This window comes from Eucyclogobius newberryi, unplaced genomic scaffold, assembly GCF_026437365.1.
Source record: "Eucyclogobius newberryi isolate DKJ021-1_F unplaced genomic scaffold, fEucNew1.0.hap1 SCAF_2, whole genome shotgun sequence".
In the NCBI taxonomy this organism is placed as follows: Eukaryota; Metazoa; Chordata; class Actinopteri; order Gobiiformes; family Gobiidae; genus Eucyclogobius; species Eucyclogobius newberryi.
In genome coordinates this window covers 30,402,336-30,418,387 of record NW_027315834.1, presented here as the reverse complement: position 1 = coordinate 30,418,387, position 16,052 = coordinate 30,402,336, and the positions used below count along the sequence as shown (strand labels likewise).

General features: G+C 40.0%; 1 protein-coding gene across 1 annotated transcript in view; it reads right to left on the bottom strand.

The window, feature by feature from the left end:
• The window catches only part of LOC140368099 (copine-8), a 145,836-nt gene that overhangs the window by 92,064 nt on the left and 37,720 nt on the right, over window positions 1-16,052 (bottom strand). The window contains exons 4-5 of the mRNA XM_072454978.1: window positions 10,322-10,425; window positions 549-588 (exon numbers count right to left, since the gene is read on the bottom strand). Of these exons, the coding sequence (XP_072311079.1) occupies window positions 549-588; window positions 10,322-10,425 (144 nt within the window). The remainder of the gene's footprint in view (window positions 1-548; window positions 589-10,321; window positions 10,426-16,052) is intronic.

Below are 16,052 nucleotides of genomic sequence, written 5' to 3'. Positions count from 1 at the left end.
TTAGCCTTGGTGTTTGGGGACTCTCAGTACCGCAAGCCTCTTCGAACGACAATCCCCCTTTTATTCAAAGACTAAATGATTGTATTGTTCTTTCTAATTACTGCTTTGCTAATCACAACTATGGCAAGACGCAGAGCTAAAAAAGTGGCCAAGGAAATCACTGTGTATTAGATAGGTTCAGTACTGGAGTATGAAATGCTGTTGCAAGTGTGAAAATAACAAATAATATCACATATGAGTCGCTCGGGAGTATAACTATAAGTATAAAAGTATAAATCTAAGTCGCACCCCGGCCAAAACTATGAAAAAAGGTGTGACTTATACTACATATTTGATTATTTTTTACTACCACTACTAATGGTAAATGTCTTGCTACCACTACTACTATTCACAAGTACCACTAATACTGTCACTAACACATTTACAATACAATACATTTATTTGTTCAAATCACGTCATCATGTACTGGACTGAAAGTAGTAAAAAACAATGTATTGCCCGACAGCTCTACAAGTGTAAGAATGTAGTGGAGTGTGTTTTGGACTCACATGTTTGGAGAGGTTGGCGCTCTTGGAGTCCACGTCATACCTGTAGGGCAGAGAACCAGAGGGGAGGCTCAGTGCAATGCAGAGCTATAGGTTGTGACAGAGGCTCAGCTGGGGAGAATTGTAGACCCGTATGAAACAGTAATAAGTCCAAACAGGACGTCAGAGTGCATCATGGGAGAGTGCAGGGCATTTCCATCTCTACAGTGGATGCATTAAATGGACAGTAATTAAATAATACATGATGAAAACAAATATTGTTTTTTTTGGAATAAATATGGCATCCTCATTTTATTTAATCAAACTCTAACAAATAAGTTATTAGATCGAAACCTCTTTTCCAAGGGTGACCTGGGGCAAAGATGTGACTGACACCTATGACTATGAAGATTAAACATTACACCTATGACATTATACGAGGGCTTTTGAAAGAACAACCAGGTTTGCACATTCAAATGTCAATTTTTGACCCCCTACTCTAGGATAGTTTTGCTCTGGCTGAGCAACACAACCTCAATACCTAAAGCAAGAGTCTACAACGGAGTATAAGGGCCAACCAACAAAAAAATAAATGCGTTGCACTACGAGAATAATGTCATTAATTAATGAGAAAAAAACTCCTTAATTAATGAGAAAAAAGTTGAAGTCAGAAAAAGGTTGTAAATTAACGACAATAAGACATAACAAGAAAAAAGTCATAAAATAACAAGAAAAAAGTCATAAAATAACGAGAAAAAAGTCATTAATTAATGTGAAAAAACTCCTTACTTGATGAGAAAAAAGTCGTAGTTTAGGGGCCGATTCAAAGTGACGTGAGCAGTTCACTTTCAGCACCACGGTCAGGACGCAAAAGAACGGGCTTGGATGAGTTGACAGTTTAGAACTACATAAAAGCCTGAAATAGATGTTAAAGTGTTTCCTGTTCTTTAAAACGATGTCTTACGTGTGTTTATTACAAGACAAGACACTGCCTTTAGCAGCACCTTTCCTCATCCACAGACAGTTGGATAAAGGCTTTACTTTCTCCATGGTGCAGCTGTAGTGCATCATGGGCTCAAACAGCAGCCGTGCTCCGCGCCACAGCCGCCCAGAGACAGGAGGAGCAGCCTCGCTGTTATATTCACACATGTTCTGCTCCTCTATAGTGTTGTTTCTCTACGTGGGCACTTTGAGCACAGTCACTCTTCTCACGCGCTCATTGTGTGCACTTAAGTTTTATGCTCCGATTCTAACCTTTTGTGATCCCTTGGACAAACTCAGTAAAACACACAGAACACAAACATCTGTCTGAGCTTCCACTCAGCTCCTGATGCCCGGATCGTGTTTGGCACAGCCTAAAAGCGATAAGTTTTACGCACACGCATCATCCATACATCATCCATACATCATCCATACATCATCCATACATCATCCATACAACATCCACACATCATCCATACATCATCCACACATCATCCATACATCATCCATACATCATCCATACAACATCCACACATCATCCATACATCATCCATACATCATCCATACATCATCCATACAACATCCACACATCATCCATACATCATCCATACATCATCCATACATCATCCATACAACATCCACACATCATCCGTACATCATCCGTACATCATCCACACATCATCCATACATTATCCACACTTCATCCATACATCATCCACACATCATCCATACATCATCCACACATCATCCATACAACATCCACACATCCTCCATACATCATCCACACATCATCCATACATCATCCATACATCATCCACACATCATCCATACATCATCCATACATCATCCACACATCATCCACACATCATCCATACATCATCCATACATCATCCACACATCATCCACACATCATCCATACATCATCCACACATCATCCACACATCATCCATACATCATCCATACATCATCCATACATCATCCACACATCATCCATACATCATCCATACATCATCCACACATCATCCATACAACATCCACACATCATCCATACATCATTCATACAACATCCACACATCATCCATACAACATCCACACACCATCCATACATCATTCATACATCATCCATACATCATCCATACATCATCCATACATCATCCACACATCATCCATACATCATCCATACATCATCCACACATCATCCATACATCATCCATACATCATCCATACATCATCCACACATCATCCATACATCATCCATACATCATCCATACAACATCCACACATCATCCATACAACATCCATACATCATCCATACATCATCCATACAACATCCACACATCATCCATACATCATCCATACATCATCCATACATCATCCACACATCATCCATACATCATCCATACATCATCCATACATCATCCACACATCATCCATACATCATCCATACATCATCCATACAACATCCACACATCATCCATACATCATCCATACATCATCCATACATCATCCATACATCATCCATACATCATCCATACAACATCCACACATCATCCATACATCATCCATACATCATCCATACATCATCCACACATCATCCATACATCATCCATACATCATCCATACATCATCCACACATCATCCATACATCATCCATACATCATCCATACAACATCCACACATCATCCATACATCATCCATACATCATCCATACATCATCCATACATCATCCATACAACATCCATACATCATCCACACATCATCCATACATCATCCATACATCATCCATACATCATCCATACAACATCCACACATCATCCATACATCATGGCATCAGGACCTGACATGTGACACTGCACCGGGGACATGATTGTTTGTGATGTCTAAAAGACCCGCGTTATAAAGATCAACATCTATTGTGGGCATTTGTATTCACTTTTAACCAAGCGCCATTTGCGTCCTGGCGGTGGTGTGTTTGTGTAATGAAGACTCCACAGATGCATCTGGCTCAGTGAAGATCAGCTTCAGAGCTTTAAACTTAGTTCATACAAAACAGAGCTGTTACTGGACTGTACCATTATGCAACACTGGGGGGGAGCCCATAACATGGTGCTGAAAGTGAACCGTGTATCTGCCTTTATTCTCTTTAAATTATGAGATTTAACGAGAATAAAGTAATTAATGAATGACTTTATTCTCGTAGTTCCCCGCATTTTTGGGGGGGGGGGGTTGGCCCTTATACTCCGTCGTAAGAGTCCAATATTAAACATAATTGTTACAATTAGTCATTGATCATTAAATATATATTATCTAATAATTTATTAGGCTTGTGGTTGAAAATAAATATTGAAATATTGAAGACAATTGACTACTGCAATGGTAATGGGTTGAAGCATGGCTGTTTTTGATTGTATCCATTCATTTGAGTCATTCAGCAGTGATATTGAAAGAGAAATAGTTAAAAGTCCAGACAATCACAAAGAATCCCCACCACAGCGACGGGTCACAGGGCGTGTTTAAGTCCTTGCTCTGCCTATTCTCTTTTTATTCCCCAGTTCCACCAGCAGAGCTTTGATAAATATGTCAGAGCAGAAACCTCATGTCCGTCCAGGAGGAGAGAGAGGTAATCAGTCCACATTCATTCGAGGGCAAAGGTCACAAACAGAACAGCTACAGCCGGAGCTAAAACAGGTCATCATACCAATTATACAAATATCATTTGTGTTGTTATTATTCTATACAAAAATCACTGAAAAGTATTTATGTGTTGAATCTTATGACCAGAAGAACATAATAATCCCAACAGTTAATAATTTAGTTTAATAAAGTTTGAATTTTTTAAATAATATCAAGAATAGTTGGCCAATCGATTTTTACTTATTTAAAGGGGCCATATGTAATATTGAGGGAAATCTTAGTTGTAATTTCCTTCAGCACAAACATATACAGTGGCAATACTGTTTGTACCCATGGAACTTTCACATTTGTGTAAATTTGATTGACATTTTTTGTGAAAGAGGTGAAGTGGAAAATTACACATGATTTACAGATATAATAAAACAGAAATAAATAAAAACAATTGAAAAGTGCAGCATGCACAGGTATTCAGGACCTGAGTTAATACTTGATGGACCTTTGCTGTAATTCCAGCTGAAGACTTTCGGGTATGTCTCTAACCAGCTTTGCTACAGACTGGAAGTTTTACCTGTTCTGCTTTTCAAAACAACTTAAGCTTAGTTTAATTTGATGGAGAGCGTTTGTGAACAGCACTTTTCAGATCTTGCCACAGACTCTCAATTGGATTTAGGTCAGGACTTTGACAGGACCATTCTAACTCATGAATATGTTTTGTTTTAAACTATTCCAGTATAATTCTGGCTTTATGTTTGGGTGTTGTCCTGCTGAAGGTGAACCTCACAGTCTCAAGTCTTTTGCAAACGGGTTTTCTTCCAAGTTTGTCCTGTATTTGGCTCCATCCATCCTCCCATCATCTCTGAGCAGCTTCCTTGTCCCTGCTGGAGAAAAGCAGCTCCACAGCATGAGGCTGCACCATCACGTTTGACAGTGGGACAGATGGTGTGTTCAGAGTCATATGCCATGTTAGTTTTACACTACACATAGAGTTTGTCTCATCAGACCAGAGCACCTTCTTCCACATGTTTGCTGTGTCCTCCACATGGCTTCTGGCAAACTGAGACACAGGACAGGACTTCTTATGGCTGTTTTTCAGATTTGTGTTGTGCGTGACTAACAGTTGTAATGTGGACAGATTCCTCCACCTGAGCTGTGGATCTCTGCAGTTCCTCCAGAGTTCCCATGGGCCTCTTGGCTGCATGGCTGATCAGGGATGCTCTTTCCCGGATGACAGATTGAACAGTGCTCACTGATATGTTCAACGTTTTTTGTTATAAATCATGTACAATTTTCCTTTGTTCCAAACCAGGAGAGGTGTGCTCTGGCATGGGCTTCATGCAGGTTGCATATTGGTCAGTGTGGCTGGTTCGTTTAATAAGATAAGATAAGATATTCCTTTATTGTCCCACATGGGGAAATTTCATTGGTGCAACGCAGGTAGACACAGAGGCAGATACAGAAGAACAGATCACCTATAGGAAGTCTGAAAAACACTTTCAGTAGAAGATCTCCTATAAATAAATAAAAACTCCCATAGACAAATAAATAAATAAATACATAAATACCATTGCATGTGATCACGACAGCAATTGCACATGAATATGTGTCACGACAGCACATAGATTGCACATGAATTTCACATGAATTGCACATGAATTCCAACAGCAATTGCACATATGACAGAGTTGCACATCAGTATTAGGTTAGGTCAGTATTGCGAGTGTTCAGTACTAACAGTTTTTGTTATAAAGTCTGACAGCAGCAGGAAGGAAAGACCTACGGAACCTTTCCTTCACACATCGAGGGTGGATCAGTCTCTCACTGAAGCTGCTCTCCAGAGCAGAGAGAGTGTCCTGCAGGGGGTGACACTCATGGTCCAGCATAGATGTGAATCTAGCCAGGACCCTCCTGTCCCCCACCTCCTGCACCGAGTCCAGAGCACAGCCCAGGACGGAGCTGGACTTCTTGATGACTCTGTCCAGCTTCCTCCTCTCCTTAATGCACTTAACATCAGGCCGACAGCTTTTTCTCATTTGGACACAGGTCTATTACACATAAAATGGTCTCATAAATAACAATTAAAAGACATGTTGCATATTAATACAGCTTCGTGGTGGACTTAAGGCCAAGGAATCTTGTCCTGAGGCGACAAACAGTTTCATTAACCAATGAAATCTTGTGTCATGTTCTATTTTTAGAAACATATGGCACATAAGAAGCATGTCCGACTGAAAACATGTAAGAATACAAGCAGTGGAATGCAGTATTGCTTTGATTGGTACTGCTTTATAAGTTACCTCTTCACTGTTGAACACAACACATTGTATAATAAACAGGCAGAAATGATACAAAATGGCCACAACATGTGTGTGTGCATATGTCTTCACAACATTCAGACAAAGAACACAGAACACTTCACTTCACTGCTGTATATTTGTCTGTGGCACAAGTAGTGATTTAGATTAGGGGTCAAGGGAGGCAAATAAGTAAATTTAAATGTTTTTTTGTTGTATAGTACAATGAAAAAGGTGAGAAGCAATTTGGAAACACTAAAACTCTTTTTTGTGTCAAGAGGAAGAGCCTAAAGCATTAATAGAAAAGGTGAGAATCCCTAAAAATACATTTTTAATAACAATTCTTAATAAAAAGCTATTTTAATATTAATACTAGGGTTGTGTTCAAAATATCAATACGACGTTCGTCACGGACTCTGTCACAGTATCAATATTTTTTGGATTAAAAAATATATCTATATCTATATCTATATATATATATATATTGTTTTTTTTTTGTTTCCCGTAGGCTTGAAACGAGGTGGAATAGTACTTTTGATCTGCTGTTTGTGCGGCTCTCCTCTGGGCCGAGGTGAGAAGGAGCTGTGGACATCAGAAGCTGATCTGTGCAGAAGATGCTGCTGCAGCATGTTCAGACCAGGCCAATTGTTTGGCAAGAAACATGCAATACTTTACAAGAATGTGTTCCATATATTTCCATATATAAACATGACCCATTTGGTACATTTTAAGACACTTTATTCAAAATGTCTTGGCAATACCCGGCCCTAATTAATACTAGCGACATTTAAAAAAGGGCCCCACTATAAAGATACATATTAGTAAGTACTGTGGTAAGTAAATACTGTGCAAAGATGTGAGGACTGTAAACTATGGCATAAATGTACTGCCCAGAGCAAATGAGAAGAGTTATGTATGTTATTCCAGTGCTGTGCCTCTCACTGCATCACACCCGCTCCAAGCCCAACACAACGGCATCCAAATGAAGGAGAGGCATAAAGAAATGTGGCAGGCGTCTGTTACAGCAAATACCTGAGTGGCATTTGTTTAGTCACAGCAGGATTAACTCACACAAACTATTGAGCCAATGGACAACGGGGAAGAGAGACTTAACTTACAGACTTAACCATCGTGAGAGTGTAATTCTAGGGGGCTGAACCCAAATTCTTCCAGCTCTAAGGACACATTTATAGCAGCCTAAACCATATACCGTACAAAGATGTGTCATGTCCGCTCTTATCTCCCAGAGTTCCAATGGGCATGATTGACGAGCCTATGTTATGAATAAACCAAACAAACACATTGTTCATTGGTATCGAAACAAACATTGGATTACAATGCGAACGAAAGAGAAAAACACCTCGCAAGAAAACAGAGAACTTAAAAAAGTCACAAACCTCAGTCAAATCAAGCACTAAACACTGTTAATGACCAGACTGATATCCTTTATAGAATAGAGAGCACCAGTCTGGCTGCCAGGCTACATTGACAAGCTATATCTTGCCTACCTTTTCCCCTCTTTTTCCCGTTGTTATTGCAATTCCAGTCTATGTTTGTGGAAATGGAGAACACGGTAAAAGTCTAAGCAATGAAAACGCATTTTTGTCTGTGTAGAACTTATTTTCTCTTCAGGTCAGCAGCCATTATGTTAACTAATACAACCGGAAGAAGGATTACGCCGTATGAAGGCGCTTGATGGGCTTCTGGTATAAGGTGAATACAGAAGTAATACTGTCTCGGTCATAGTCCCAGAATCACGTGACCCGACTGACACTCCAGACAGCCTGATCCAATGAGAGAGAGGCACTAACATGAACACACATTGTGGACATGCTACAGCACATTAAAAGAGGAAGTCATTTGAGACAGGGCTAATGCAAATAAGACGTAACATATTTACCATATTGATGTACTTGTTAGTAACGTTAATATTTGGCTCGAGCTATTCAATGCGACGAGTCTTTGTTCTTGCCATGGTTTCTTATTATTGGCTCGAGCCTTCCAGAATGGAATGGATCGAGACATTGTTCTTGCCAGGTTTCTTATTATTATAGTTTTGCATGGTCAAATTTTGCCACAACTCGGGCATTTTTGACCCCCTAACATTGATGAATGTCACACATGGGGTCATAGGTCACACATGGGGTCATAGACGCAATCGGCTCGGCCCGAACTCCAATAAAATGGAGGTTGCGAGAACGCCCGTTGCAACAGTGCCGACTAGTTCAAAAAAGAAAAAAACATGAAACGCTTAATCTTTGGCCTAGGCACATGAGACTTGGGACAGTGATAGAGCTACCTTTGACCTCTGACCTTTGACGAGTAAAACGCACCTGGCAGCATCGCTCTATGATAAACAGGAAGTCGGCCATGTCGAATCAAAGTGGCACCGCTTTTCAAAATTGTACTTGTCCTAGGTTTTTCGTCCGATCGCGCTCAAAACAACACCTTTTGCATCTAAAGACATTGAAATTTAATAAATATTCAAAAGAATGTTGATATTCTTTACGGTCTCTGCGTAACACGCCCCCAAAAAAAAGGCTTTATTACCTGTTTTTTAAAGGACAAGTCACGCCTATTGGAATTGATCTGCGGAGCTCATATTTCACTCACTAATGTGTTTTTATGATCGGATTGGAAATAAATACCCATGTAACACATTTGTGTGAAAAACTCAACATTCTCTGATTTGTTTGAAACTTATGGTTTATATTCTCCTCGAGACGCCCTGAAAAAAGTGCGAGTAAGCGATAGTGAAAGAGTGAGTGAGCAGGTGAGAGACTGACTGAGTGAGTGAAAGTGAATCAGTAGGTGAGAGAATGAGAGTGAGAGCGAGTGAGAGAAAGAGTGAGAGCGAAAGAGTGCGTCCACAAGCCTTTGTCTGTTTATAATGATTGTCCAGCGTGTGACTGTGGCATGCTGAGCGGCAGATGTTTTAAACCGCTGCTTCATGGCGCTGGCGGCTTGTTGGGGCAAAGCGGCCGCTCACCACGAGCCGAAAGTGGAGCTTTCGGAGCTTTTGGAAGAGAGACAGAAAGGAGAAGAGGAGGAGACAGGCAGTGCCAGAGCGTCATCCTACCTGTTAGCACAGTTTTTATTCTTCACAAAGTAGTTTGTTGTTGATGTAAGCCAAAAGAAAGTTGACTTTCTCAGCAATGGAGGTCATCTCACTAATAACTGATATAATACTTAAAAGCGTGAAAATGAGGTGCCAATAATCTTAACTTTTTAGATTTAATGCATTTGTGGCCATTATATTTTATTTTCAAAATAATCTGCTGTATTAAATGGTTGGCAGGTTAATTGTTATAATGAACACATTTTACTCACACAGGAATATGTGCAAGTTGAAACATAAAAAATACAGTATAAATGTTTCCTTTTTATTTTGCTGATTATTGTGATTAATTGTAAAATTGCAATATTTTCCCTCAATAATCGTGACTCTGTGTCACGTGATATTGTGGCATCCCTAGCGCATGAAGACACTACTATCAGTATCAAGTTAACAAAGTCAAGACTCTGTATAAACATTATACTATCATCACTTGGTGTGTTTGAATGAATCTAAAACAGTGACATTGTTCATGTACCATCACCCCAAAATAAATCTTTCACCTGAATAATGTTCTAAACTGACATTTTTCTACTGTGATGACTTGAAGTACCACTGGAAACCATAGTCTACTTAACCTTCTCCACATGAGCCTAGTAATGTGGCATATGACGAGTGGAGAAGAGCACGAGCACCAACTCTGACTCCAAATTAACATACAGGGAAAAAATGGTTTTATATACAGGCACATATATATATATATATATATATATATATATATATATATATATATATGTATGTATATGTGTGTATATATGTATTATATATCTACTTACAAGTCAAATCGGAGGTTCTGCCGCTCTTCAAAGAAGTAGTCCAAAATGAATTTCCGAACAAAGTCTGGATTTAACGTGTTGTCAATCACTTCTGTTCTCCCGAACTAGAGACAGGAAACAAAAAGAAGACATCGTTACATTACAGGACGTATGTTACGTATTCATTTATGTAAGTTTGTGTGCATGAGCAGATATATTTCATATTTCTTAGTTCTTACACCATGTGAAATAACATAGTGAAATAACAATTTGACAGTTTTCCCCAGGAGAGGCCTTAGTGTTTTAAGTGGTTGCAGAGGATTATTCACCTCTGGACTAATGGACCAGGATGAAGCTCAAGCATCAAGTCAATGGGGGTCAGCGAGGTCGCACTTTAGCATTTGCTAAGCTTTATTAATAATGCATGCAGATGACAGACCATTCTCCTCTGTGCTGAAGAGCCAATGATAGGGGCGGCACATGTCTGTGGTCATTTACATAGATTAGAATTCATTACCTGTGCTAAATGCCACTTTAAAATATCCACTTAGATAAACGGCCATGAAAGGGGATTTCCTCATTTCTGTCCAGTTCAATTGTTCATCAAATGTTCAAGTGCGGTTTCATTTTGATGGGTGCATTATACAACGTTATTTCACTTTGATTTACAGCATGAAGCACGGCTGCTATAGTCAAATGAAATTAGAAGGACCTTAATGAGATTATGTTCGTTTAAACACAAAGCTTTAGTTCCTTAGCAACTGGTTTCTGTTTTTAGAGTCTGGCTCGTGATGTGGTTTAATTTGTTTAAGTTACATTTGTTATCAAAAAGTAAGATGTGGGTGAATCTCTTTTTATTTGGAAACTTGTCCTCCAACAGTAAGTAGTGAGTTGATTATAAAAGTTTATTTGATTTATTTGTATCAGTGATGTGGCACCAGGCTCACCTGTCACTCAACTCACCCACCTGATCAAATGTACAGCACATGATGCTGATTATAGGCCTACTTAATTGAAAAATGATATAAATCATGTAAGTCATGGCACTATACTTTTGCATTCAGAACCTTGAAGTTTTAGTGACAGAATATTTATTTTCCAGGCTCTCTGAACGCATAATAGTCTTCAGCAGTTGAAGTTTAGTGGAAAATGAAGCCCAAGAATTTTGCATGGCCACTTTAGCTTGATCACGTTTCAAAGTGTGGCTTCATTTTGCCCATCACTTGAAATTGGAATAAAAACAAAGGAATTATAGATAAAGTGGCATTTCAAGAAGATTTCAACTCAAGCTGCACCTGCAGGTCAGATGCTTTTTCAGCTCACAGACTTATAAAATGTTCTGTGCAAGGTGAGGTGAGGTAGTCATGTGCTGCGTTCTTCTGCGGGGTCAAAGCAGGGTTTGAGCGAGGGATATAATTACAAATTGTGGCTTTGTCTGTTTTCTATCTTTATCTGTTAACCAGCATCAGAACAGAAGCTGCAGGCAATCTGCCATCTGTATCAGGGATGCTGTGCAAACACCTACACTTTCTCAGGATCCTAACTTACTTATTTGTGCAGGCAACCTACTTTCTTATGAGCATGAGCATTATTATCCCTTAAAGGTAATAAAGAGGCTTTTGCAAGGAAAGAGAAGTCCAACTGTTAGTCCATTGTCAAATGGTGTGCATGCATCCCCACCCCTCCTCTTCCACTGCTGCCTAAGTAAAACCTCCTCCTTACCTCCTTACGTTTGGCCTTGGACACCCAGGTGTAACATTTACGGCCAGTATGGAACCGGCGTAAGGCAGGGACAGCATGAGAGCAGCAAGTCCCAAGGGCCCCAGAGCTGCTCTGTCTGTCTCTGTCACTCAGCTATTTCCCGTGCGCTTTCCATGCTCGCAGCTGCAGCCACGCTCCGAGCTCCCTTTGTTTTACACCACTTGGGTCAAACATGTGGCCCGGGGGCAACATCCAGCCCTCTATACGTTTTAATCCCAACCGCGGAACATTTCTAGTTTATATTTATTAATTTCCAATAAATGGCGTTTTTATTGCTAGAACTACAAGTCCCACAATCCTTTGTTGCTGCGGCCCCTCCCCCGCGCTGCTCGGCGCTGCTGTATGTGCTGCCGGTGCAAGTGCCGAGGGCTGAGAAGTGCCAACGTGCAGGAAAAAGACCTGCGGTTTTGGGAAATTGATGGCACTAATGTGGAGCTAACAACAAGAAAACAAACTTCTGTGATGACAGCTCTGTGAGGAAAACAGGTCAGGGGCAACAGGTCAGCGTGTAATAAACTGAACATGACAGAGTGAAGCTGCTGTGAGCACTCATTTGACTCTCTACAGGAATAATTTGTCACTAAATTAAGCTTAAACTATAAAAATAGTGAGCTCATATTGAGTTTGGGCAGCAATATCAACATGTCTGTGATATCAACATCATATCACAAGTCCATGTTCCAGTTCTTGCTGCTGATGCATGAATATGGACTCAGTCTTTCACCTGCTGCAGATTTCTGCAACAGTGTCCACATAGAACTATTACAAGGGTATATAAAGCTATTTATTTCTTATGTTTGTTATTGTTTTATTTTTTACGTTATGTTCGGCCCGTGACCCAGCCTGAACGTCGAAATTTGGCCCAAAATGAGTTTGACACCCCTGTTTTACACAGACACTGTCCACAAATGTTCCTCTTATTGTCTTATACGTCTATGGACAATAAAATAATCCAAGAACGAAGTTGCTCTGCCATTTGTGAGAGGTTGGCAAATAGTAACTAAACATCTCCCAACGACACTTACAAAATAAAGTCTTCCAGCTAGAGAAGCAGCTTTATTGTGAAGGTCTGACAGAAAAGATAATTTAACACTGCGCAAATAACAGATAGACAAAAACAGAGCCATAGTCACAAATATGTTCGTCTTTTCATCTGTTTGCTTGCAAAGTTTGAAATGACAAGTGCAAATGTGCAAAAAAAAATTATTTATGACACAAATACTTCGGCTACTTTGCAATTCTAAACTAATCTATGATGTTTCCAGGCAACAAGCACAGAATCGCCTGTTTTCTCATGAACACCAGGCGCAGCATGACGCTGCTGATGACACAATTTTACCTCAAAACATATCACATGTGTGTAATTAAAAAACACACTCAAGCTTTCAAATGATAAATAAAACATACTTGTCCCGCAGAAGTTTAGCACCTGTTTTTAGGCCCTTGGTCTGCTTCAATCACAGGAAAGAATCTCCTATAAACACTTTAGTTTGGCTTTGCCCCTTTTCCCCTACTTTTCTTTTGCCGCTTCTTCTTGTCTGCCATTGTAACAAACATTGTGCTATAGAAAGTACTACGGCATTGGAGTTAGCAGTGTCAAAGCACGTAGACTAGTCAGCTACGGATAGGGTTTTGTTCAAAATATCAATACGGCGACATATCGCCACAGACTCCTTATCGAGAGTCACAGTATCGATTAAAAAAAATATATATAATAATAATATTAATATATATATTATTTTTTAAAGATTTTTGTGGCACGGAGGCTTTAAACAAGGCGGAATAGTACTTCTGATCTGCCATTTGTGCCGTGCTCCTCTCGGCCGAGGTGAGAAGGAGCTGATCAGAAGATGCCAATTGTTTGGCAAGAAACATGCAATACTTTACTAGAATGTGTTCCATATATTTCTATTTGGATCAGTTGGTTGGATGTGTGAAGTTATTAGAGCATAATGGATTTATAAATAAGTGCTTTGTGGATAAACATGAAATTTCATAAATTTTCTACATTTTAGTAAAAACATGACCCATTTCGTACATTTTTAAGACCCTTTTTTCAGATATCAAGACGGTGCTCCGCACATCAGATTCTGTGACAGGTGCGTAGGAGAATGGCGTAATTGTATTAGGGAAAGAAATAAAAATTTTATGCAAATAAAAATGTATTAGTGAAGAGGCAACGTTTCGGCAACTGGGCCTTCGTCAGGCAAATTTTGCCTGTGATTTCTTTCCCTTCTTACCCTTTTTTCAAAAATGTATCGGGATACATACCGTAATGAGAGAAGTGTATAGGAATATACAAGTATCGGGATACGTATTGTATCGTGAACCCTGTATCGGGATACGCATCGTATCGTGAACCCTGTATCTGGATACATATCGTATCGTGAACCCTGTATCTGGATAAATATCGTATCGTGAACCCTGTATCTGGATACATATCGTATCGTGAACACTGTATCTGGATACATATCGTATCGTGAACCCTGTATCTGGATACATATCGTATCGTGAACCCTGTATCTGGATACATATCGTATCGTGAACCCTGTATCTGGATACATATCGTATCGTGAACCCTGCATCTGGATACGTATCGTATCGTGAACCCTGCATCTGGATACGTATCGTATCGTGAACCCTGTATCGGGATACGTATCGTACCGTGAACCATGTATCGGGATATGTATCGTACCGTGAACCCTGTATTGGGATACGTATCGTACCGTGAACCCTGTATCGGGATATGTATCGTATCGTGAACCCTGTATCGGGATATGTATCGTACCGTGAACCCTGTATTGGGATACGTATCGTATCGTGAACGCTGGATCTTGGCAATACCCAGCCCTAGCTACGGTAGGAACGTTGTGAGTTTGATTGACGAGCCAACGCCCAATAGGTAACCAGGTATTTCTCTTTTCTATTGGGGAAAGTTTTACTGGCCACACCATGTCCACACTTTATGTATTTTTATAGTTTGTTGTTATGTCGTTACGTCATAAGGCGCTGGTACAGCTGGCAGCCCGGTGTAAACGCTCTCTCTTCTTTCTCACACTTATTGTGCTTTATCTCCTATATTTTGTAAATATAGTTAGTATATTTTTTCTATTTTACTGTACGATAGGGACATGCGCTGGAATAGTTTTTTAATTCAACTGTTTTTGACTTTTTTCGGCTGGATTTGAGCGTTTTTCGTTGTGTTGTTGTGACGTGAGCTAGCTCAGAGCGAGCCCACCAGCCCCTCCCCCCGCGCCCTCCGGCCGCGCTAAAGTACGGCGTGTCGTCGGTACACGTTTATATACACGTTTATATGAAAGAGGAACTTCACGAACGATCGAGACACGCACTGGAATCGCTTTAAATTAACTTGTTTTGACTTTATTCGGCTGGATTGAGTGTTTTCGTCGTGTCGTTGCGATGTGTCTTGGCTCTGAGTCCCCCGGCTCCGGCCCCGCCCCCCGGCCGGCGCCGTACCGCGTTTCCACAAAGGAGGAACTCATGAAACTGTGGAGAACAGTCGTCTTACCCGGAGATCGTCACGTTATCCCGTCGCAATACTGACCTAACCTAATACTGATGTGCAATTCTGTCGTATGTGCAATTGCTGTTGGAATTCATGTGCAATTCATGTGCAATTACTGTGAAATTCATGTGCAATCTATGTGCTGTCGTGACACATATTCATGTGCAATTACTGTCGGGATCACATGCAATGGTATTTATGTATTTATTTGTCTATGGGAGTTTTTGTTTATAGGAGATCTTCTACTGAGAGTGTTTTTCAGACTTCCTATAAGTGATCTGTTCTTCTGGATCTATCTCTGTATCTACCTGCGTTGCACCAATGAAATTTCCCCATGTGGGACAATAAAGGATTATCTTATCTTATCTTATCTTATCTTATAAGCACAAGCCTGTTGCACATCTATTTTTAGCAGATATTGACAACTAAAAACGAATGAAAATCCTGCATAATACCTACGAGCTG